This window comes from Antechinus flavipes, chromosome 2 (assembly GCF_016432865.1).
Source record: "Antechinus flavipes isolate AdamAnt ecotype Samford, QLD, Australia chromosome 2, AdamAnt_v2, whole genome shotgun sequence".
In the NCBI taxonomy this organism is placed as follows: domain Eukaryota; kingdom Metazoa; phylum Chordata; class Mammalia; order Dasyuromorphia; family Dasyuridae; genus Antechinus; species Antechinus flavipes.
This window is the reverse complement of record NC_067399.1, coordinates 471,738,245-471,765,174: the sequence shown is the minus strand read 5'-3', so window position 1 is coordinate 471,765,174 and position 26,930 is coordinate 471,738,245. Positions and strand designations below refer to the sequence as shown.

The following is a 26,930-nucleotide window of genomic DNA, read 5'->3' as shown; positions in this document are numbered from 1 at the left end:
TAGTATTGTTCAGCCATTTTCTGACTGATGAACATCTACTTTGTTGCTAGTTTTCTTGCTTCACAAATATACACATTAGTCACTCTTATCATGCCTAAGATCTTTTGGCATCTTGGTCATCACTCCTGAAGGAAATACATGACTTCTTCTATACCCTCTTGCTTCCCCAAACATATTCCTTTGCTGTAAAGAGTAAAAATAATCCAAATAATGTGATATAATCCAATAATCCAAAACTGAACTCTGACCAAATTTAGCCCTGAAGATATGAGAAAATGAAGCATCCTTCCTTCTTTGCAAAGGTGGGAGACTAAGTTTGGAACACTGAATATGCTGTTAAACTTGTTTTAATTAGTATTGCTGAAATGCTTTATTTCTATTTCGTTTATTCTTTGAAACAATAAATCATGCAATTCGTGGGGAAATGAAACTAAAAGTGATATACAAACCAAATATATCAAAATTATTTAAAAAGGGAATTGACTTTAAAAATAGCAAGGTATAGTGGCTAGAAACTGGAAAATGAATGGATGCCCATCAATTGGAGAATGGCTGGGTAAATTGTGGTATATGAATGTTATGGAATATTATTGCTCTGTAAGCAATGACCAGCAGGATGAATACAGAGAGGCTTGGAGAGACCTACATGGACTGATGCTAAGTGAGATGAGCAGAACCAGGAGATTATTATACACTTCGACAACGATATTGTATGAGGATGTATTCTGATGGAAGTGGATTTCTATGACAAAGAGACCTAACTGAGTTTCAATGGATAAATGATGGACAGAAACAGCTACACCCAAAGAAGGAACACTGGGAAACGAATGTGAACTATTTGCATTTTTGCTTTTCTTCCCGAGTTATTTTTACCTTCTGAATCCAATTCTCCCTGTGCAACAGGAGAACTGTTCGGTTCTGCAAATATGTATTGTATCTAGGATATACTGCAACATATTTAACATATATAGGACTGCTTGCCATCTTGGGGGGGGTGGAGGGAGGGAGGGGAAAAAACGAAACATAAGCGAGTGCAAGGGATAATGTTGTAAAAAAAAATTACCCTGGCATGGATTCTGTCAATACAAAGTTATTATTAAATAAAATTAAATTTAAATTTAAAAAAAAATAGCAAGGTAACATAAAAGGTAGGGCCATGACAATAGATAAAAAGAAGTAAAGTTTTATATGTTGCAAGCTGTGAAGTTTAATCCTAAACTTGTGTCCCAACTTATGGAGTGGTCTTAGGTAATTGCTTTCCAAATGCTCATTATTATTATATCGGAGATATCTAAATTCTTGTTCTTTCACAATTGCACCTAAGGACAATAATAAACCTTCCTAATAGTATTAGGTGTAATCTATATTGGGCATCACACTGTTGTTTCATTAACAAAAATGATTTGGAAATAACTAATGGAAGCTAAAAATTATCTTGGTAAAATAGGTAATTTTTAAAGAAGCAAAATTAAAATGTTTATGATTTTTAGAAAATTGGTATGAAGTGAATTAATCATTAAACAAAATTATCAGATGAATTACTTTGGTGTGAACTGATTTAATCTCACTTTGTAAGTACCAGCTTTTATTGTAGTAGAGAAAGAAACAAAGAAGCATATTTCTTATTTTAAATATCCCAAGTAAGGTAATTGATAACTTATATGATATTGTGACCATAGAATATTTGGATATGAGTTTTCCTGAACTTACTCACCTCAATCTTATGTTACAGGGATAAAAATGATAAAAATACTAAGACCAGTATTCCCTTTAAAGAGCCTCCAATTTGACTCTTCACAGAATAGTTCAAACTACATTATGAATCTAGCAACAACTTGATCTTGCTCTTCTGTTTACCAAGTAATACTATTCTCCTATTTGAACCTTAGGCTGTAGCATCTCATCAGATTTAGAAGCTTGCCCTTCTTTACGCTTTATCTGAAGAGAGAAACACTCAGGCTTCATGAACATTCATTCTATTGCTCAATCTGTTTCTCCCAGTTAGATTAGTCCCCACCAGACATTATGGGGTTTGGGTTCTCATGTTCTTCAGGGTATGGAGTTGGCTTCCAAATTTTACTTCTTTTCCTGACTCTGTAGCTCCTTGTGTTTCTTCTGTCTTACCTTCCTGTTCACTGGCAGTATTGAATTGACAGAAACATAGAATTAATTGGCATTGGAAACTATCTTATTAAAAATACATGAGTATTACAACTGCATCAATGAATTATAAATTTTTACCTTTCCAGTAATCAGATAAAACAGTTTTATCATTATTACAGGCACAAATATAAATACAAACACAATTACCCACGACATTCATCAACTTTTTCAACATATATTCTGGAAACTGAGAACCAAAACTCACAACTTTGGTTGGAGTTTGAGCACCATTAAAGACAAAACTTTGAAGTTTTTCATTCTTAAGAATCCACAACATAGTGATGAATCATAAAATGAAGAGTGACAATAAAAACTGATTCATGCATTTTCAAGGTAAGTCTGCTCTGCAAAATATCAGCTTATAAAGTGAAACTGTTAGTGCTTAGATGATAGTTCAAAAAGAAGAAAAATATTCTGTCATAAAATATAAGAAAAACGCTAACAAGTTGACATTTCTATGGTTAATATTACAAGAAAATTTGAAATGAGACAAGAGCAAAAGTTACAAAACATGAAAGGTAACAAGAAGCATTTTCTAATTTCATGATCATGATAAAGTTTTGCCTTTATTTTTGATTTCCCAAAGTACAAAATAAGGCAATAATTATTATAGAAAATAAGAATTTGGTAGAGCACATTATGAATTTTTCTTTTTGTTATCTGTTACTGTGTTGTTTTGTTAAATTAACTTCCATATCTTTTAGAAAGTTTGATATCATAAGATAAATCACTTAAAGTTAGTTTAGAAAAAAGTATTTGCTAATATTCTTTTAAAGTTGGGCAGGAATATTTTCTTAAGAAAATTTTTTATTGCAAAAGGTTTGTTTTTTAATTAAATATTTCAATGATGTGAATAGTCATAAAAGAATAAAGTGTATGTTTTCTCTTTCCCAATGCCCCTTAAAACTTCATCATATTGTAGAAGATGCTTTCATGAACTACTATGATTTAAAAATGATTTTATTTTAAAAATGATTCTATTATTTTGAAGACACTGTGGAATTTAGTCATTATTACCTGATGATCCACACAAGTAAACTTTCCAGTGACATTTCTTTACACTTAAGGGCAATAATAAACCTTCCTAATCATATTAGGTGTAACCTATACTGGCCATTATACTGTTGTTTTGTTAACAAAAATAATTTGGAAATAATTAATGGAAGCTAAAGATAGCTGATTTTTAAAGAATCAAAATTCAACTGTTTATGATTTTTAGAAAATTGGTATGAGGTGAATTAATCATTAAATAAAATTATCAGATGAATTGCTTTGGTGTGAACTGATTTAAATTCACTTTGTAAGTACTGGCTTTTACTGTAGTAGAGAAAGAAACAAAGAAGCATATTTCTTATTTTAAACACCCTAAGTAAGGTAATTGATAACTTATGTGATATTGTGACCATAGAATATTTGGATAAGGGATGTCTACAGGTCTTACATTATTCACTAAATACTCAGGTTTACTCTCCACTATGAAGTCTTTGATGTCTGACTAGGGCTGAACTATGCCTAAAGGCATTTCCACAATGAATACATTTATAGGGTTTCTCTCCAGTATGAATTCTCTGATGTCGAGTAAGATGTACATGCAGGCTGAAGGCTTTCCCACATGCATTACATTCATAGGGCTTCTCTCCAGTATGAGTTCTGTGATGTTGAATAAGGTCTGAACTTCTAATGAAGGCTTTCCCACATTCAGTACATTCATAGGGTTTCTCTCCAGTGTGAATCCTCTGGTGTTTAGTAAAGGATGACCTATCACAAAATGCTTTTCCACATTCACTACATTCATAGGGTTTTTCTCCAGTATGAATTCTCTGGTGCTGAGTTAAATGTGTACTTTGAATGAATGTTTTTCCACATTCAGTACATTTATAGGGCTTCTCTCCAGTATGAATTCTCTCATGTTGAGTACGGTCTGTACTCTGGCTGAAGGTTTTCCCACATTCCTTACATTTATAAGGTTTCTCTCCAGTATGAATTCTCTGATGTTGAGTAAGATGTCCACGTAATCTAAATGTCTTTCCACATTCATTACATTCATAGGGTTTCTCTCCAGTGTGAATTCTCTTATGGCGAGTAAGGCAAATGCTCTGACTAAATGCCTTCCCACATTCATTACACATATAGGGCTTTTCTCCAGTATGGACTCTCTGATGTTGCATAAGGAGTGCAGCTTTACTGAAAGCTTTTTCACAATCATTACATTTATAGGGTTTTTCTCCAGTATGGACTCTCTGATGTTGAATAAGAAGTGCACCTTTACTGAAAGCTTTCTCACATTCATTGCACTTATAGGGTTTCTCTCCAGTATGTACTACTTGATGTTGCCGAAGAAGTGCACTTTTACTGAAAGATTTACCACATTCATTACACTGAAACAGTTTCTTTGTTGCACAGATTTTCTGATGTCTAATTAAATGTGGATTACATTTGGAGTTTTTTTCAGATATGTCACATTCAGAATATCTCTCTTTTCTAGGAATATTTTCTTCTGTAACAAAGATTGAACTCAGACTATACATATTGTACTCATGGTCCCTCTTTACAAGCAGCATTTTCTTGTGGGGAACTGTCATTTGTCTCAAATGTCTCTCCTGGATTTTTTGCAGTCTCCCATACTGGACATCTGGTTCCCAGACTTGTCCTAGATTAGAGTAACAGAAAAAATTTCTTGTGAATCTCTCCATTATCATCTCCTGGGATGATTGCTTTTCAGAAATAATTTCCTTTAGAGTTGATGCACTGATTTCAGGCATTGTCTCCCAATCTGAAAGATGGAAAAAAAATGCAATTGTGCCATTGTACTTACAAAAATGGAAATTATAAAGTGAAAAAAGGAGAGCACATGTTGAAAATGTTGAGTACATAGGGGGGTGGTTTGTGGGGTTTTTTGACAATTTTCAAACTCCAGAGAGTGGAAGGGAAGTCAAGGTACAGTGAACAGAAAACAAAGAACTAATTCAGTGTGAACAATAAGCATGGAAATGGACACAAACTCATTGAGGAAGATTAAAAGGTAAGGAAATCTAGAATAAGCCAAACAGGAGGTATTTGTCTAGGACCAAATATCAGTATTATGAGAAGCAGTTTAGATGATTGTAATGGAATCCTAACTGGTTTCCTAAGTTGACTTATATTATCTATTGTAGTTGATACTATTGCTACTAAAAAAAAAAATCATTCATAAGCAACACTGCGATTGATTATAAGGACTCTTCTGGATTCCCAGCTTCCCTTCAATCTTCCTAAATCAGTCAGAGCCCAACTATAGCCATAAACATCTAATGTCCATTTTTCTTTCTCTACAATCATTTCCTACACAGATCTAGAGAGATTTAGGATTGTCTGTACTCATTAGGAACCATAAAAATGTCTGAAGCCAAACTGCTTTATTTTCTCCCTATCCCCTACCACATCCACATCCACTAACCTTAATAGCTATTATTCTAAGGACATTTCATTCCCTTCTCAACTAAGCTCTAGAATATGCTATGTTCAGTGCCTCCATTTTTTCTCTCTCACTTTCTTCTGAAATCTGGCTTACACCTCATTCAACTTGCTTTTTAAAAAATTATCAATGACTTTTTGCTGGCCAAATCTTTCTCAGACTACATCATTATAGATCCCTAGCAGTATCTGACATTTTACTATTTTCTTCTCCTGGGCACTTTTCCTTCTTTTGGTTCTTAAAACAGTATTCTCTCTTGATTTTCTTTTTTACCTTTGTGGCTGCTCCTCCTTAGTCTCCTTTGCTGGTTCTGTGTCCATGTCACCCTCACTAACTGCTGGTGTTACCCAAGCTCTATCCTAAGCCTTTTCTTTTCTATCTAGGCTCTCTCATTTGGTAACCTCTAGAATTTTCATAGATTCAATTAACATAATCATGCAAATGATTCCCAGATCTATCTATCCACTTCACTTTTCTCTCCTTAGCTCTAATCCATCATTGCCAACTACCTGCTGGATATTTCCAATTGGATGTCACATAAGGATATCAAATTCAACATGTTCAAAACAGAATTAAGTATCTTCTCTCAAAAGTCTAACTTGCTTTTCTCCCAAACTCTCCTATAACAAGGTTTCATCATTCTTCCAATTTTTTGGGTTTAACTTTGGTGTCTTTCTCATCTTCTCACTTTCACTCACCCCATATATCCATTCAGTTCCAAAATCTTGTTTCTGTCTCTATAACATATCTTTAATCCTCTCCCTTTTCTGCACACACAGCCACCATCCTATTTCAGGATCTAATCAATTCTTTCCTAGACTATTTGCAATAGTCTACTATTCAGTCTTCCTGCCTTAAGCCTCTTCCCAATTCTAATCTATCCTTAACACTAGTGTTAGAGTGCTTTTAATAAAGCATAGGTTTGACTGTGACATAGGACTGAACCCTGCTGGGGTTCCCTATTGCCTGTAAAATTATATAGAAATTCATTTGTCTTAGTATTTAAAGTTCTACACAATCTTTACAATCACTATTTTTTCAAAATTCTTACATATTGTTTCTTGACATAGTAAGAATGTTAACAATGTCTGTTTATTCATTGACTGATTGATAAGTCTGAAATACTCATGTAATATATTCAAGATATTTGAGGGAGCTTATGCCAAGTGGTCTTAGTCTTCTCCAAAGAACTGTAGGACTTTTAGGAGAATTATGAAACCAATAGTTCCAAGATAACAATCTTTCATGATTTTGTTATAATCACTGTCTTCTGTGCCTGGTTCTCTTTCATTTACCTTGGAAGGTATCTCTTGGAATTTCTCTCTCTATCAACCAAGGCTCTTCTCCTTGCTCCAATTGGGAGATCACATCAGGTTTGGAAATTTGATGCCCTGCTCATATGGAAAAACAAAAATTTAGGTATTTATGCTCAGAAAAAAGACATCCCATAAAAATTCCAATTCCTTCTTTTTTTTAGGACTTCTTAAGAATAAAAATAGTTGTGGCATCAAAGGCAGCACAAAGATAGCATCTATTTAATCCTCTACGAAGTATGATCTTTCATTCAGAAAGGGAGAATGGGAACATTCTGTTTCTGTGACCAAAAGGCTAGAAATCTCTAATAATTGAGCCAAAGCTCAATCCAGAGCAATATATCAGCATACCCATGCTTATCTTGTAATAACTAAGGAAATAAAGATATTACAGTGGACAATATGACACAAGAAAAGTACATTTACCTAATGAGACTAGGTTCCTATAGTTCTCCAGCATAACATCCTTATACAAGTATCTCTGACCAGGATCCAGTTGTCCCCACTCCTCCTGAGTAAAGTTCACAGCTACATCCTTAAATGTTAATGATTCCTGAAAAGCCAAACAAATGCTGGCTCAAGTTAAGAGTCATTGACCTCCCTTAAAGGCCATGTTAATGGCCTTGAGACAGAAGCTAAAACATCAGAATATATGTTCCAATAAGAATCAGAAAATCTGATTATTTGAACTTAAATTATATAATTTACTTCCTACCATATGAATAACACTTTCTATCTATAAAAAAGGATATGCAAAAAAGTATGAGATGGTCAGTATTCTTGAAAAGTATAAAGTTGGGAGGGGTTGCACTTAATAGGATCTATTTTTCCCAATTATATATAAAAACAATTTTCAACATTAATTTTTGTAAAATTTTTATTTTCAAATTTTTCTCTCTCCTTTCTTCCTTCTTTCTCCCCAAGACAGCAAATAAATCCAATATAGGCTGTACATGTACAATCATGATAAACATTTTTTCCATATTAGTCATGTTGTGAAAGAAGAATCAGAACAAAAGAAAAGAAAAAACAAATTTTAAAAAGTGAAAATAGTATGTTTCAATCTATATTCAAGACTCCATATTTCCTTCTTTGGATGTGGATGGTATTTTCCATCCCATGTCTATTGGAATTGTTTTGTATTATTTATTGTATTGCTGAGAAGAGCTAAATCAAACATAATTGATCATCACAAAATGTTGCTGTTAAGTGTACAATATTCTACTTCTATTCACTTCATTCAGGCTCAGTTCATATAGAATGTTTCTGAAATCTGCCTGATCATCATTTTTTAATAACACAATAGAATGTCATTACATTCATATATCATAGTTTGCTCAGCTATTCCTCTATTGATGGGCATCCCTGCAATCGCCAGTTTTTTGCCAGTATAAAAAAAGGGTGATATAAATATTATTGTACATGTGGCTCTTTTCTCCCTTTTAATGATCTTTTTGGGATACAGACCTAGTAGTGATATTGTTATATCAAAGGATATGCATAGTAGAGCATATAGTTTTGATTGGAAGAAAAACCATATACATAACCCAGTAAAGAATATCTAAGAAAATGCTAAGCTGTGTGGTACAGATAATAAGCAAACAATAGTTCAGAAAAAAGTACTATTCCTGGATTCTGGTAGCAATGGAAAACTTCACAAAAAGTTACAGAACCTTAAAGTTGGAAGAGATCTTAAAAATTAACTAGTAAAACTGGGTCTTGTAAGTCACTCTCTAAATACATCCTTCTCCAACTGACCATATTTAGTCATCTAAACATTACCTTAATTCTAGAGAAGACACTTTCTCATAAGGCAGCTCAATCTAATTTTTTTTCTCTCAAAAGATTATTGTGGGTTCATACAATTTCTCCCAGTAATGAAAGAGTTGAAATTGCCCAAGAGAAACTCAAGGTTTCCAGACAGACATTTCGCAAGTGTTTGTTTCCTAGGTGGAGACAGTCCTTCCCTAATGTAAAACAGGACTTTGTGTGATATAAACTTAGTGGTGTCTATCCTAACAAGGTATCTCAACATATGTGAAACTTTATCATATACACATTATGTAATCATTTTTTGCTTTTAATGCCTGCATTCTAAATGCTTTCTCTTTTGGCAATTTGCCACTTTTGTGTGATTTTAATTTAAAAAAATGTCAACAGCCTAAGGGAAGGAAGGAAGGAAGGAAGAAGAAAGAATGAAAGCAGAGGTGACAGACTGCAGAGATATCATACAACAGAAGACCATAATAAGGGGCAAACAAAAGTTTAGTTAGAGAAAACTGCCATTGAGTATAGTTAGTGTTTCAAATTATAGACATTGAGTTATAGAGCAATAAACCTATCAGCTCCTGCACAGAAGCTGTTAGCTGGGAGCTGAGAGCAGTCAGCTGTTGATAAAGGGCAGAGTTGGGATTCCAGCTACTCTTAAGGTAGTTAGTTAGAGATCCACCTTCCCAGATCTTAGTGCTGTTCGGTTATGAAAAAACTAAGCTCTCTTCTCATTGTCATTGTCTGGACAATAAAAGGATCCTAAGGGAGGAAAAGGTAGCATCTCCAGAGAAATACAAAGCCAATTAGGAAGTTTTGCCTTCTACTGAACTGCATCCTGCCTTCTGGGCAAAAATAGAAAGAATCCACCAAACAATTCCTAAAAGAAACCCCAAAGTGAAAATTCCCAAGATTATTATAGCTCATATTATATATAAAGATGATGCAATACTGTTGTGCTGATTTTGTAGCTTAACAACCAACCACAGTTCCAAAAGAATTTTTTCACTAATTTTCAAAATATTTTCTCTTGTATTTATTTTGAGTTTGTTAATTTTATGTTTTTCTAGCTTTTAACACTGCATTCTCAATCCTCTCTTTTTCTATTTTGAAATATGTGCTTTCAGAAATATATTTTCTCAGGGCCTGCTTTAGCTTCATCCCCTAAATTTGGGGGCTTCTAAAAATGATTTGCTTTTATATAGTTTATTATTTGGATGATTTGTTATTTGATCTGCTTAACTTGTTTTATCTCCACTGTCATCCTATACCTCTTCTGTCTTTTGTAGCTAAAATCCTTGAAATGGTTGTCTATAATAGGAAATCTCACAATAGCCTACATTTTTGTAGGACTAAACTGCAGGATGATAAAGTATATGAGAGGAAAAGGGAGGAAGAAAAAAGGGGATAGCACTTGCTGTATCCTAAGGTACAGGAAAAAGATTTAAAAAGCAACAACTTACTTAATTACTTAATATCAGGTATCTCAGAAGCTTTTATCCAGTGATGGATAGAGAATAAAGAAGGAATAGTAAGTGTAAGGATCATGCATATTAATAATAAAAATCTAGAATAGATAGAAAGGGAAGAGAATTAATGGACAAAATGAGAAAAAATCCTTTTGTAAAATATATAAAAACCTTACAAAACAAATTGGAGATAAAAGAAAAGGGAAAATTAGACAAAAAGAAAGAAGAGAGAATAGATCAAACAAAACTCCAAAACTAGGAAAAAGAGTAATGTGGGGGGGAAAGAGACCATGGGAATAAGGTTTACTCAAACTTTTTCTTTAAAAAAAAAATAATGTTTGGGGGCAACTACCTGGTGTAGTGGATAAAGTATTGGTCCTAAAGTCAGGGGAACTTGAGTTCAAATCCTGCCTCAGACACTTAACACTTCAAAAGCCACTTAATCCCAATTGCCTCATCAAAAAAAATTAATGTTTTATATAGTCATAGGACTGATTGCTTACCATCTTAGAGAGGAAAGAGGAAAAAAAGGGGAAAGATAGAATTTGGAACTCAAAATTTTAAATAAAATGTTTTTAAAAATAATATGTTTTGCATGATTTCTTATTATAATTATCATATTTCTTGCCTCCTTAAATAGATGCAGAAGGGAATAGAGGGAAGGAAAAGATCTGAAACTAAATATTTGGAAGTCTATCTACCAATGGAAAATCAGGAATTATATGAGCAAAATTACAAAACACTTTCCACACAAATAAAGTCAGATTTAAATAATTGGGAAAATATTAAGTGCTCTTGGATAGGCCTAGCAAATATAATAAAGATGATAATACTCCCTAAACTAATCTATTTATTAGTGCTATGCCAATCAGACTCCCAAGAAACTATTTTAATGACCAAGAAAAAATAACAAAATTCATATGGAAGAACAAAAGGTCAAGAATTTCAAGGAAATTAATGAAAAAAAAAATCAAATGAAGGTGGCCTAATTGTACCTGATCTAAAACTATATTATAAAGCAGCAGTCACCAAAACCATTTGGTATTGGCTAAGAAATAGATTAGTAGATCAGTGGAATAGCTTAGGTTCACAGGACAAAATAGTCAATAACTATAGCAATCTAGTGTTTGACAAACCCAAAGTTCCCAACTTTTGGGATAAGAATTCACTATTTGACAAAAACTGCTAGGAAAATTAGAAATTAGTTTGGCAGAAACTAAGCATTGACCAACATTTAACACCATACACCAAGATAAGATCAAAATGGGTCCATGATTTAGACATAAAGAACAAGATTATAAATAAATTAGAGGAACATAGGATAGTTTACCTCTCAGACTTGTGGAGGAAGAAGGAATTTGTGATTAAAGAAGAATGAGAGATCATCATTGATCACAAAATAGAAAATTTTTATTATAATAAATTAAAAAGCCTTTGTACAAACAAAACAAATGCAAACAAGACTAGAAAGGAAGCAACAAACTGGGAAAACAGTTTTACAGTTAAAGGTTCTGATAAAGACCTCATTTCCAAAATATATAATTGACTCTATAAGAAATCAAGCCATTCTCCAGTTGATAAATGGTCAAAGGATATGAAAAGACAATTTTCAGATGATGAAATTGAAACTATTTCCACTCATATGAAAGAGTGTTCCAAATCACTATTGATCAGAGAAATGCAAATTAAAACAACTTTGAGATACCACTACACACCTGTCAGATTGGCTAAGATGACAGGAAAAAATAATGATGAATGTTGGAGGGGATGTGGGAAAACTGGGACACCAATGCATTGTTGGTGGAGTTGTGAAAGAATCCAACCATTCTGGAGAGCAATCTGGAACTATGCCCAAAATGTTATTAAACTGTGCATACCCTTTGATCCAGCAGTGCTACTACTGGACTTATACCCCAAAGAGATACTAAAGAAGGGAAAGGGACCTGTATGTGCCAAAATGTTTGTAGCAGCCCTGTTTGTAGTGGCTAGAAACTGGAAAATGAATGGATGCCCATCAATTGGAGAATGGCTGGGTAAATTGTGGTATATGAATGTTATGGAATATTATTGTTCTGTAAGAAATGACCAGCGGGATGAATACAGAGAGGCTTGGAGAGACTTACATGAACTGATGCTGAGTGAAATGAGAAGAACCAGGAGATCATTATATATTTCAACAACAATACTGTATGAGGATGCATTCTGATGGAAATGGATTTCTTTGACAATAGAAGATCTAATTCAGTTCCATTTGATCAATGATGGACAGAAGTAGCTACACCCAGAGAAGGAACATTGGGAAATGAATGTGGACTACTTGCATTTTTATTTTTCTTCCCAGGTTATTTTTACCTTCTGAATCCAATTTTTCTTGTGCAACAAGAGAACTGTACGGTTCTGCACACATATATTGTATCTAGGATATACTATAACATATTTAACATGTATGAGACTGCCTGCCATCTAGAGGAAGGGGTGGAGGGAGGGAAAGGAAAAGTCGGAACAGAAATGAGGGCAAGGGATAATGTTGTAAAAAATTACCCAGGCATATGTTCTGTCAATAAAAAGTTATAATAAAAAAATTTGAAACTGAAAATAATATTTTAAAAACTAATATAATGGGAAAATGTTTAAAAGTTAGATAAAAATTCCATAAAACATTTAAAAATATTATTTGTTATATGACATAGACATTCATCTCTGAGAGGGGGAAGGGGAAGCAAATACTGGAACAAATCCTGGTAATGAAAGAAAAACCCAAAATAAAAAAAAAAAATGTTAGTTTATTTTTAACATTTCTCTGCTGTTTCCATTCATCATTTGATTATTCGTAAGCACTGGCAAACCTTAAAACTCTAGATGATGATGATGATGATGATGATGAGATGATGATGATGATGATGATGATGATGTCAGAGGTAGGACTTAAACCAAGTATTCCCAGCTCCAACGCTAGATTTCTATTCACTCGGTAATCTTGCAGCTCTTCATAGTGAAACTCATAGGATAAGATGCCTACATTTATTGCCTCAACTCTCTTACCACATACTTACTTCTCATCACTTATTCAACTGCAATCTGTCCCAATTCACTAAAAAATATTCTTTCCAACATCACCACTAATTTTTTCTAAAAAAAATTTATTGTTACATTTTGCTTTTTTACATCAACATAATTTTCCCCAGTATCCCTTCCTCTTCTCCCAGAGTGTCATTCAGTAAAACAAAGAGTATTTTTAAAGACAAAAAATTAAATACAAGGAAAAAACCAGCACAACTCTCAAATCAATGAAAAAAAATCTGAAAATATATGCAATACATGTAAGACCTTCAACCTTCAGAAAGGGGTGGGTTGAAAGTGGGCTCTCATATTTCTTCTCTTGAGTCTTAGTTGGTCTTTATAATTTTGCTATATTCATTTCTGATATCTGTGTGATTATTCTTTCCATTTACAATGTTATAATCCTGATGAATTTGAGGGTTTTGGCCCTGCTTACTTCACTCTGTATCTGATACAGACTGCTTCATGTAGATATTCCCATGCGTCACTCATTATATTCATCATGGTTAATAGTTTTGCAATCCTTTCAAGAATTGTTTGGTCATTCTCTGACTACTTATCTATTGTGTAATACCAGTGATCATTTTATTGCTAAATCCAATAGCCTTCTCATAGTTTTTATTCCTCTTGAAATCTCTATAAAATATTATACTGTTGATCATTTTGTATTTTTTTTTAGTCCATTTCTTGTAACATTGTTCTCTCTTGGTTCTGCTATCAATTTATTCATTTATAATTGAAACAGAACTTTCAAATAAATTGAGTATTTTTGTCATCTATTTTGTACTTTATCCACTTGGTTAATAAAATGATTTGAAAACTCCCAAGTCGGAATATATATAGCTCAGTAAACAAGAATCAAAAGAAAAAGAACTGCATAGATTAATGGTACATTTTTATTATATGTTTGTAGACACTTAATTAGAAAAAATAATTTTTAAGCTATTTATTTGTATTTACTAGAATATTTTAATCACTTTGTTGTGTTCAAGGACAAGACAGAAATGGCTTTTTATTCAATTATCTAAATTATAGGATTTTAGTCTTATAAGGCTTACTTAAGTCAGATGTCCACAAGGAATCTAAAATACTTAGGGATGGCATTTGTCTTCCAGATATATACATCCATGTAGCATGGAGTATAACTAATCTGTAATAAGAGTTAAAACCCTTTCAAAATCAAAGTGTTTTTTCTTAAATGTTTCTAGATCACTTTTTATAAATCTCTCCTTTGTGCACATTCCCTTTTATTATACTTTTATTTATATATTTCTTTTTATTCTCCACTCCCTTAAAATGCAAGTTCTTTAAGGGCAGGAAACTGTTGCTTCTTTGTATTCCAAATGCCCAATCATATAGGAGACAATTTTAAAAAGTTTATTGAATGAAATTAAATATGGGGATAAAACATACATATGAAAAACTTTAATAAAAGTCAGAAAACATATATAGAGAGAATTTCAAGGAGGAAAGTCTCATGTGACCAATAAGAAAGGGATCAGAGGAAATAGCACATGAATTGAACATTGAAGGAGAAATATATTAATGTATGGGGATGAGAAGAACCTTTTAAGAATGACTATGGGCAGTCCTTGAGGAGGACACAAATCAATTCATACAGGCATCAGATAAATTAAGCAGTAGCAGAAAGCCTAAGCTGATGTTTACAGACTGGCCCATCATAGCATTGTTGCATAACTATTTACTGAGTAAAAAAGGAAAACTGTTTAACTGGTTGAGATCTCGTCATGGAAAAACAATGCAACTCTAAGTGTTTCTTGAATATATTTGTTCATGTGTCTCTATGGTTCCCTTCTTCTCCGTTTACCTGCAGATGTTGGAGAGATCAGAAAGAGTAGACAACTCTTTCTAGAAATTTAGTAGTGAAAGGGAGCACTTAAGAATATAACAATAGTTTAAGGATATAAAAAGTCAAAGGAGAGATAGCTAGGTGGCACAGTGGATAGGGCACCAGCCTGGAAGTCAAGAGGACCCAAGTTCAAATCTGACCTCAGACACTTAACACTTCCTGGCTGTGTGACCTTGGGCAAGTCACTTAACCCCAATTGCCTCAGCAAAAAAAAAAAAAAAAGTCAAAGGAAAAAATTTTAGAATAAGAGATCTGAGACTGTGTGCAGACATCAGAAGTAACAAGAAAAAAGGAGGGGAGGTGAATCAATAAAGACAAGGGCATAAAGAGAAGGGTTAAGTCTATCAAGGTCAAAAGCCTCCTCATCTTCCAAGGTTATATGGAAAAAAATATGGGAATAACTCCAGAGAAATTAAAAAAGAATTCTTATTAAATTGTTTTGATATTAATTTTATTATTAAATTAGATTTAATTTATTTTATTAATTATTAATTATTTTTAAAGATATAAGGGAACTCAGGTTGAATAACTTTATTCTCAGTAAAGTAATAGTTGACATTACCTCCTAAAAAAGAATGAGCTCAAAGTAGAGTTAGCGGCTTCCAAAGAAAGGAGGAGGCTTTTCATGGCCACTGTGGGGAAGGTAATAGGAAATGAACACTGTAGGGCACAGTAAGGGCTAATTTGAGATTAGATAGCACTACCTGTGTGTGTGTGTGTGTGCGTGTGTGTGTGTGTGTGTGTGTGTGTGTGTGTGATCTCCCAGAAGTCCTCCAATGCTTCTAGCACTACATAACACATTTCAAACTCTTTAGTCTAATATTTAAGGTTGTAAATAACTTAGAAATGATTACATCTTTCAAGGTAGCACAGTGTAGTAGAAAAAGTGCTAAACTTAGAGTAAAAGAATATGAGTTAAAATTCTGCCTCTGAAGTTTACTAGCTATATGATTATTTAAAATTTCTCTCTGGATCAGTTTCTTCATATACAAACTAAGGATAACAATTCCCATAGAGCCTACTCAAGAGTTGCGATGAACCTCAAATGAGAATGTATGGAATGGTAGAGAATCATCCTAGACAGATACCCTACCTCACTTTAAGTGTTAGAAGAACTATAGGAAGACAAACTAAGACAATGTTGAACTTACCATTAGTGCTGTATTTGTGTAAGGTTCTGTGTGAAGAACCTCCTAGAGAGGTCTAAAGAACCCACAGAGTATATGTTTATGTACATACACATAGGTAAAAAAAAAACTGAATTGTAAAACTGTGTAAAGAGGTCCCCAATATCTCTGAGTGATCAAAGAGGTACCATGAGATGTTAATAGATGAAAGGTGAAATACTCCTAAGCTTTTGGACGAACATTCAGGGATCAGGTTCCTTGATGAAACTCAGTTGGATAGAGAAACTCCAGGATAGAAGAATAGCATGTTTTCATCCTCTTTCTAGAAAAGGAATTTGAGGGCAAAGAAAAGAAACTCCCAACTCACCTGGGATCTGGCTGTCAGAAGCTCAGAAGTCATATTTAGCTCATCAATGCTCACCAGTTGAGCAACAGCAGATTCTTGAAAAGAAAGAACTGTGGAAAAGAAAGGAGCCTCCTGAGGGTGAGATGCTTGCTTTGCGGTTTCCAGATTCACCTCTCTGTGAACAAATGTTCACAGGGCAGGCAGGTCTTAACATCTCTATCCCTCCTGGGTCTTAGAGAAGAAACAAGGAGCCCATAAACAGCATCTCCTTAATTACAATCAAAGCAAGTGGGCAAAAATACTTCTGTCTGGAATCCAGGCTCTATCCCTATGGTCCTTGCACGTCCTAGGGTTTTTAGCTAAGTATTTAGCCACTGCCTACAATCTCAATTAAAAACCATCTCCAAAGACTGTCATTTCTGACAGTTGTCACTAATGTCATCCTCACACTCATTTTTAGAGCATCTATGAAAGTCAAAATATTACAATCCATGCTCCTTGCACAAAATTCAAAATTTTATAAAGCCCCATTTCTTCTCAACCCAAACTCCAAGAAGATCAATATATTGAAATATTGCACTTTTGACTCCTTCCATCCCCTGGTGAGTAAAAAATAGTAGGAATAGTAAAAAGTACACTTTACCAGAGTGCACTCCCTAATTAAACAATCATTCTAAAGGAAAGGCAATTTCAGGTCAAGTAATGGAACGTGCAGAGTAAACTACTAATGCTTTAGTTTACTCTGGCAACTAGTAGAGAATGAAACTCCTCTCCCCACACCTTCTTCCCATTTTCTTTCTCACCTCTTTCCTCAAGCTTTTGGGTTAAATCCACCAAGGTCATCCACTCCTCAAGAATATCTGGATATCTGATATCACCCCAGTCCTATTTATACACAAACATAAGGATTAGGAAATATATTCAGGCATCAGCATCTTCAGGACCTTCTCCTTCACTTGCTTGTATCTACTTCTGGAACAGATTCCATAGGTCTGGAGCCTTAGAAGGAAAGTCACTTTATCTAGAAATTTCACTCTGAAATGGAGATTTCTGAGTTTCTCAATAGAGACTCTTCCTGCTGGTGTTCCAGGTCAGGCATGCAGTAGTTTTGCAGGGCTACTGTGGCTGAGAAGATGCAATCATTGGCCAGAACTCAGCAGTCTCAGTCTGAGAACTGAAGAGCACTGAAAATTTAACCAGAAGACCAGACATGCAAATGAGTATATGATGAACTGAATTCATTACACAAATATCTAATTCAATTCAATTCAGTAAGTATTTAAGAACAGGCAAGACTTTATGCTGCTGATGAAAATACAAAAACAAAACAAAAAACATTCTTGTCCCTCAAGGAATCTCTATTCAATTGAGATAAGTAAAAGGTAATTTGAGGAGAGAAGGATGAACTTGGCATATTAGGGGATCTAATGGGTACCCACTGTATTCAAATAAACTTATAGCAGCAGCTGTGGAAGATACAACCTCAAGATTTCTAACCTCAAGAGGCATAAAATGTCAGGCAGCACATGACATTATGGTTACCTACTCTAAACAGAACTTATTCAATGGACCCTCACAGATGGACACATGCCACATTCAGACACATATTAGAGGTTCCTTACATATAGTTACAGACACATGAGGGAGCTTTCTACACAAACACACTTTTAAGTTTTTTTACACACACAGGGATAAAGACACACTTCAGGTTCTTCAATTCTTCGAAACAATACAGCTTCTTCATTCACACAAATCCCCTATGAGCTCATGTCATAGATACATACACCATAGGTTACACACATACACACATATACATAAACACATAATATATTGGGTCCTCCACATACTCTGGATTCATTTCACAGATACACACCAAGTCCTTCACACATACACACATATAACTCTATAGGCTGCTCCCCAACACAACACACAAAATGCAGGTTCTTCATGTGCACCAAGAATACACATAGCTAAGTTTTGGGTTCCTCCAACACAGACTCACATACAAACTATGGGTTTTTTACACAAACATTCTAGATTTTTTTCTTTGTTTTTAGTTTATTTATTTTTAATATACAGTGTTTTATGAATTATATTAGGAGAGATTTTTTAAAAAACAGAAAAAAGGAGTGAACATAGCATGTATGATTTGCATTCAGTCTCCTTAGTTCTTTTTCTGGATGCTGATGGCATTTTCTGTCCAAAGTCTATTGGTATTCCTTTGGATCGCTGAACTACTGAGAAGAATCAAACCTTTCATAGTTGATCATTGCATATTTTTGCTATTATTATGTACAATGTACTCCTGGTTCTGCTTGTTTTACTCAGCACCAGTTCATGTAAATCTTTCCAGGCCTTTCTATAATCAGTTTGCTCATTATTTTTTATAGAACAATAATCTTCCATTATCTTTATATATCAGTCATTCCTTTTATAATTTGTCAAATAGTGAGTTCTTATTCCAGAAACTGGAGTTTGGGGGTTTATCAAATATTAGATTGTTATAGGCCTTGCTTTATTGTGTCATGTGTATCTAATCTATTTTACTGATTCACCACTCTATTTCTCAGCCAGTATCAAATGGTTTTGATGACTACTGCTTTATAATATAGTTTTAGATTTGGTACTGCTAAGTCATCATCCTTTGAATTTTTTTTCATTAATTTCCTTGATATTCTTTTATTCTTCCAGATAAATTTTATTATTTTTTCTAGTTCTATAAGATATTTGTTTTGGCAGTTTGATTGGTATGGCACTGAACAAGTAGACTAATTTAGACAGAATTGTCATTTATATTATATTAGCTTGGCCTAGCAATGAACAGCTGATATTTTTGCAATTGTTTAGATCTGATTTTATTTGTGTGAGAAGTGTTTTGTAATTGTGTTCATATAGTTCTTGGGTTTGTCTTATTTTATCTACAGTAATTTGAAATGGAATTTCTCTTTCTATCTCTTGCTGATGGGCTTTGTCAGTAATATATAGAAATGTTGGTTTGTGTTGGTTTATTTTATATTCTGCAACTTTGTTAAAGCTGGGAATTGTTTCTAGTATGTTTTTGGATGATTTTCTAGGATTCTTTAAGTATATCATCATATCATCTGCAAAGAATGATAGTTTTATTTTCTCATTGCCTATTCTAATGCTTTAATTTCTTTTTCTTTTCTTTTTGCTAAAGCCAATATTTCTAATATAATGATGAACAATAGTGGTGATAATGGACAGCTTTGTTTCACCCTTTATCTTATTGGGAATGCATCTAGCTTCTCTCCATTACAAATAATGCTTGCTGTAGGTTTTAGATAGAGATTGCTTATTATTTTAAGGAAAGCTCCCCTTTGCCCTATACTCTCTAGTGTTTTTAATAGGAATGAGTGCTGTATTTTGTCAAAAGCTTTGTATGCATCTATTGAGATCATATGAGTTCTGTTGGTTTTGTTATTGATATGGTAGATTATGGTAATAGTTTTCCTGATATTGAATCAGCCCTGCATTCTTAGTATAAATCCTACTTGGTCATAATGTATTATTCTGCTGATAAATTGCTGTAATCTCTTTGCAAATATTTTATTGAAAAAATTTGTACCAATATTCATTAGGGAAATTGATCTGTAATTTTCTTTCTCTGTTTTGGTCCTTCCTGGTTTAGGTATTAGTGCCATATTTGTGTCATAGAAGGAATTTGGCAGTACTCCTTTTTTACCTATTTTTCCAAATAATTTATATAGTATTGGAATTCATTGTTCTTTAAATGTTTGGTAGAATTCATTTGTGAATCCATCTAGCCCTGGAAATTTTTTCTTAAGGAGTTCATTGATGACTTGTTCAATTTCTTTTTCTAAAATGGGACTATTTAAGTATTTTATTTCCTCCTCTGTAAATCTGAGCAGTTTATAGTTTTGTAAATATCCATCCATTTCAGTTAGATTATCAGACCTGCTGCCACAGAGCTGGACAAAATATTTCCTAATTATTTCTTTAATTTCTTTTTCATTGGTGGTAAGTTCACCCCTTTTATTTTTGATGCTGGTGATTTGGTTTTTTTCCTTTCCTTTTTCTGATCAAATTATCCAAAGGTTTATCTATTTTGTTGGTTTTTTCACAAAACCAACTCTTAGTTTTATTTATTAGTTCAAGGGTTTTCTTAGTTTCTATTTTATTAATCTTTCCTTTGAATTTCAGAAATTTTAACTTAGCATTTAATTTTTAATTTGTTCTTTTTCTAGCTTTTTTATTTGCATGCCTAATTCATAGATATCTTCTTTCTCTATTTTATCCATGTAGCTATTTAAGAAATATAAAATTTCCCCTAAGAACTGCTTTGGCAGCATCCCATAAGTTTTGGTATGTTGTTTCATTATTGTAACTCTCTTGAATGAAATTATGGATTGTTTTTGTGACTTGTTGTTTAACCCACTCATTCTTTAGAATTAGATAATTTAATTTCCAATTGATTTTTAAACTATCTTTTCATGGCCCTTTATTGAATATAATTTTTATTGCATTGTGGTCTGAAAAAGAAGCATTTACTCTTTCTGCCTTTCTGCAATTGATTGTGAAGTTTTTATGCGCTAATACTAGTCAATTTTTGTGTAGATGCCATGCACTGCCAAGAAAAGGGAATATTCCTTTTGCTCCCTATTCAATTTTTTCCAGAGTACTCTCATATCTAGGTTTTCTAAAGATCCTATTAATCTTCATAGTTTTTTTGTTTATTTTATGATTAGATTTGTCTGATTCTGAGAGGGAAAGGTTGAAGTCCCCTACTAAAACAATTTTGCTATCTATTTCTTCCTGTAAAACTAGTTTAAAATCTCTAGGAATTTGCCTGCTCTACAAGTTGGTGCATACACATTTAATATTGTTATCACTTCATTATTTACTATACCCTTTATTAAGATGTACTTTCTTTTATCTCTTTCAATAAGATCTATTTTTATTTTTACTTTATCTGAAATGAGAATTGCTATCCCTGCTTTTTTTACATCAGCTAAAGCATAATAAATTCTGTTCCACCTTTTATCTTTACTTTGTATGTATCTTTGTCAAGTATGTTTCTTGTAAACAATATATTGTAGGATTCTGTTTTTTAATCCACTCTGCTATTTGCTTCCATTTTATGGAAGAGTTCATCCTATTCACATTCACAATTATGATTACCAGCTCTGTATTTCCCTTCATCCTCTTTTCTCCCCTGGATATACTTTTGTTCTCTTTTTCCACTCTGTCCTTAGTCCTATGTGTTTTTTTAACTCACTCCACCCAATACCTTATTTCCTATCACCTCTACCCCTTCTTTACATTTTTTCTTAGTGTCTATGCCCTCCCTTCCATCCTGCCCCTCTCTTTTCTTTCCTCTTTCTCCTTCTACTTCTTTATAGGGTTAGATAAATCTCTATACCCAAGTGAATGGTGATGAGATCAAGCTTCAGACAATACTCATCCACCTCCCTTTTTTTTCCTCCATTGTAATAGGTCTTTTGCACCTCTTCATATACTAATTGTCCCATTATGTAATGGGATGAAGCTCGAGTTGATGCACTGAGGTCCCAAGCACATGAGGCTAAATAGTAATTGGACCATACTCTATTAATATATATGCTTGGAGAAAAAATGGCCCCCGCCCACTCTGTGCAAGTCCTGATGTGTTGTATAGGAAATGATGATTTTGGTGGGTGGAGGCAGAGGGACAGAGAGAGAAGCGGAAAAGAACTGCTGGCTGGTTCCTGTCGTAGCTGCTCACATTGCGAATCCCCCTTCACCTCCAAAAAGAATAAAGATTGAAAATTTTCCCTTAAGCTGAATTCCTGACTCCGGCTGATTTTAAAATACACAGTCATCATACCATTATACTTTCCCTTTCCTCTTTTTCCATTACAGACCTTTCTTCCACACCTTAATTTTTTTTTATGTCATCATGTCAAGGACCATTCACAACCACACCTCCATCCATGTAATGCCCCCTTTGTCTTCCCCAATATGTCAGATACAGTTTGTAAGAGTTAAATATATTGTTTTCCCATCTAGGGATGAAAATAGTTTAATTTTAAAATACACACACACACACACACACACACACACACACACACACACGCACGCGCTGTGTGATGCTGAATCTTGCTGAGTAGTTAATTCTTGGTTGTAACCCTAGGTCCTTTGCCTTCTGACATATGGTATTTCAGGCCCTTCAATCCCTTTACTGTATAAGTTGCCAGATCCTGGTTAAACCTCAGTATTGCTGCTTGATATTGGAGTTTTCTTTGTGGGATCTTTTTCTAGAGGTGATTGATGGATTCTTTCAATCAGATTTTCCACCTCTGTTTCTAGACTATCAGGGCAGTTTTCATTAATGACCTCTTATAGAATGCTCTCCAGGCTCTCTTTTTGGTCATGGCCTTCAGGTAGGCCAATAATTTTAAAATTGTCTCTTCTGGATCTATTTTCCAGGTTGACTGTTTTGCCAATGAGGTATTTCACATTTTCTTACATTTTTTCAATCTTTTTAGTTTGTTTGACTGATTCTTGTTGTCTCACAAAGTCATTAGCTTCCATTTGCCCTGTTCTATTTTTATTGTGTGATTTTGTTCAATTATCTTTTGTATCTCTTTTTGCATTTGGTTTATTCTACTTTTTAAGGAGTTGTTTTCTTTGGACAATTTTTTTCCTTACTTTTCCAAACTGTTGACTCTCTCATGCATACCTCTCATTTCTTTTCTCATTTTTTTCTTCTACTCTCTCATTTGCCTTTTGAAGTATTTTATGAACATTTCCAAAAAGCCTCTTTGGGCTTGAGACCAATTTAGCTCACTCTTTGAGATTTCTTCTGTGGACATTCTGTCCTCGTCTGAGTTTGTGTTTTGGTCTGCCCTGTCACCATAGTAGCTTTCATGGTCAAGGTTCTTTTCTGTTTATTGCTCATTTTCTTTCTTTCTTTCTTTCTTTTTTTTTTTTTTTTTTTTGATATTTCTTCTTATTTTACTTTTAATGTGAAGCTCTACTCCTTGTATAAAGGGGGCACCATCTTAAGCTTCCTATACACCTCTGGGTCATGATTTTGAGCACAGGAGTCCTTGTCTTTGCAGGGGGGAGCTTTGCCTACTTTGTTCTGGAAACAGCCTTGTTTCCCAGAGTTTGCTTTCTGAGCTGGAACAGGAGGCTGCCCCACTGATTTGCTCCTCCATTGAACCAAGACTGAGGGTCTTAATTGCTGATTTGCTGTAATTAAGATCCTCTCACTGGCTTTCCCAGAGTGTGCCTGAGCTGGCCTGAACACCCTTTTTATCCCAGTGAGGGTGACCTTTCTTTAAGTTTTTCCAGTCTATATTGAGCTGGAGAGAGATTTCCTTTAGTCAGACTCTGCTTAGAGGCTTGGGCATATGGTATTAGAGGGAAAATGGAAGAGCTTGGGCAGCTTCCTGACTTCAGTCCATCATCTCAGCTCTACAGCCTTTAGATTTTTTCCTACTGTGTACACATATGTTATCTCCTGGTATGCAGAAATATACTAAGATTTCTTCAAGCATGCACAGAGACATATGATATTTCTTCACACAGATATGCACACTGTATTCTCATAATAAAAAACCCATTGTAGATTTTTTTATACAGATACACTGTGGGGTGCTTCCCTCAGAATCGCAAATATGAGTACTTCTCATAATGCATCCTGCATGTGTGTGTATATATCGATGCATAGATGTGTGCGTGTGTTTTCTATATATGTACATACATACAACCCCCCCCCCATATTATAGCCATTCATCCCTTGGGATCTTCACATACAGACACAATAAGTCCTTTGCACAAATGGAGACATACAAAACTTTTTACACAAACAGGGACCTATGAACAGGGGGAGGGGGCAGAGAGGAGAAGGGAATCTTCCCATCCCGGGGAAGGTCTATTACAGCTTCCTCACATTAAAGGGTCTCAGTACGTGCGCACATACACAGACACACACACACACACACACACACACACAGAATTTCAGCTCACATTCACAATAACACACATACTACACATTCAATACATACTAATCACAGGTTCTAACCTACAATGACATATACAATACTACCAACATACATACATAGACTTCATGTTCTTTACATATACTCTGTGGATTAATCTTACACTCACACTACACCTCCTGATATACTGCAATGCATGTTCTTCCGATAGTCAGAGGCACCTGATCTAACCTACAGACATGCTGAGAATTCTCTTCCCCCACACAGAGACTTCTAAAAACCCTTCAAACATAGACACATACATTCTGAGTTCACCTCATATACAAAGACCCACCCAGATACACACCGCAGCTTCTGTACACACCCACACGAAAGACACTTATCTCAGAGAAGTACATAAAGACACATTATGAATTCTTGACATAAAGACACATATCTTGGCCCCCCAGAGAGGGTTCTTCACATAGATACACCCACACACACATAGAGATAACTCTGGATTCTCGGTACTCAGATACACTCAAAACACAGGCACACAGGGAGGGATACATCTTCTACATGGACACATACACACAAACAGTGGGCTCTTTCCACAAATTTATGCACACAAAAATACACCTGTTACTTCAAGTTCTTCCTCCTATGGGAGTGGGTATGTCAAACACAGATATATCAGGGGTACTTTACACCTACACATTGTAAGTTTGTATACATACACAGTGCATTTTTCATACACACTGACTGGTTCTTCTTACACATTCATGATATAGGTAATTCTCAGACACAAAGTATAGATTCTTTGCATATACACAGTACAAATTTTCATATATAGTCTATGTTCTTTGCATGCAAACACATCCAGTTGTGTGAGTTCTTTTCACACATGATTCTTTACTCCCAAGCAAAGGCACTATAGGTTCTTCACAAAGGATACACAAAGAAAGACATAACATGGATTCTCTCTCATATACATTCAAAACTGAAGTCTCTCCAAAAAAAATACACTGATATAAGTGCCATGTCCCAATTGATAAATGATCAAATGATATGATCTATGCCCAAAGGGCTATAAATTCATGCATATCTTTGGACATAATAATGCTACTACTAGTCATTCCAAAAGAGTTTTTAAAACGAAAAGGACCTTTAGGTACAAAAATATTGTAGCAGCTCTCTTCTCAGGGCAAAAAAAAAATTTAAATTGGGAGATGGCTGAATAAATTGTGGTATGTGATTGTCATAGAATATTGTTCTACGAGAAATGATGAACAGGATGTTCTCAGAAAAATATCTGGAAAGTCCTCCATGAGCTCAAGCAAAGTGAAATGTACTAAATACAAAGTAATAGCAATGTTCTGGAATAAGCAGCTGTAAATGATTTTGCTATTCTCAGCAGTAAAAATGATCCACACCTACTCTGAAGGGTTTATGATAAAAATCCTATCCACACCCAGAGAAGAAATTGATTGTGTTTGAATACTGTTTGAAGTATTTTCTCTGTGTGTATCTGTCTCTTTCTCCCTCCCCTTCGCTCTTTCTCTCAAAATATTAAAAATGCATGTTAAAAATATTTTACATGTGACTGTGGAAAATATTAAATGAATGACAATTTTAGAAAAGGGGAAGAAAGTATGTGTTCTTGACATACAGACACACCCCCAGAAAAAAAGCATAGACAATATTACATTACATTACATGCAGACACACACACTGGACTCTTTACACTTGCACAGACATTGAATATTATTCACAGAGACACAGACACAATGTATGTTGTTCATATATATATATCAACAGACACACCAAGTTCTTGAGACCTTATAGAAACACTAAAGATTCTTCAGAGTGGTCATATATCTATGTGTGAAGAACCTTAAGTGTGTCTGTGTGTATCTTCACTCTTTCCCTATCTATTGGTTCCTTCCTTGCAGTCTTCAAACACTTCCAATTATCCCCATCCTTAAGAAATTTTCACTGAGCCCTTTCATCTCCTTAAACTATTGTTTTATATATCTGTCCTTCCTTTTTCAGTCAGATTCCCAGAAAGAGCTATCTACACTGTGTGCCTTACTTAATTCATTTTCTAATCCTTTGTAATCTGGTTACTGACCTCATCTCTGCTTCCTCAAACTGCTTCCTCAAAGTTACTAATGACCTCTGAATTGCCAAATCTGATGGTCTTTTCTCAGTCTTCATTCTTGACCTTTCAATAGCTGAGAATAATCTTGATCATCTGCTCTTGTACAATGTCTCCTCTGGGTTTTGTTACACTACTTTCTCCTGGTTATTCTTCCACTTGCCTAACTTCTCCTTCTCAGTCTCCTTTCTTGGCTCATCATTCATTTTATAGTCATCTCTAAGTGTTCCCCAAGCTTCTGTTTTAGGCAGTCTAAG

At 34.3% G+C, this 26,930-nt stretch overlaps 1 protein-coding gene across 1 annotated transcript; it reads right to left on the bottom strand.

Annotated features, from left to right (window-relative positions):
• Positions 1-1,554: 1,554 nt before the first annotated feature.
• On the bottom strand, positions 1,555-26,732 carry LOC127546806 (zinc finger protein OZF-like). Its single transcript, XM_051973749.1, has 4 exons — positions 26,647-26,732; positions 7,357-7,502; positions 6,913-7,008; positions 1,555-4,936 (listed from the first exon to the last, which is right to left on the bottom strand). The coding sequence occupies exons 1-4, from the start codon at positions 26,730-26,732 to the stop codon at positions 3,627-3,629; spliced, it is 1,638 nt and encodes a 545-aa protein (XP_051829709.1). The 3' UTR covers positions 1,555-3,626.
• Positions 26,733-26,930: the final 198 nt, after the last annotated feature.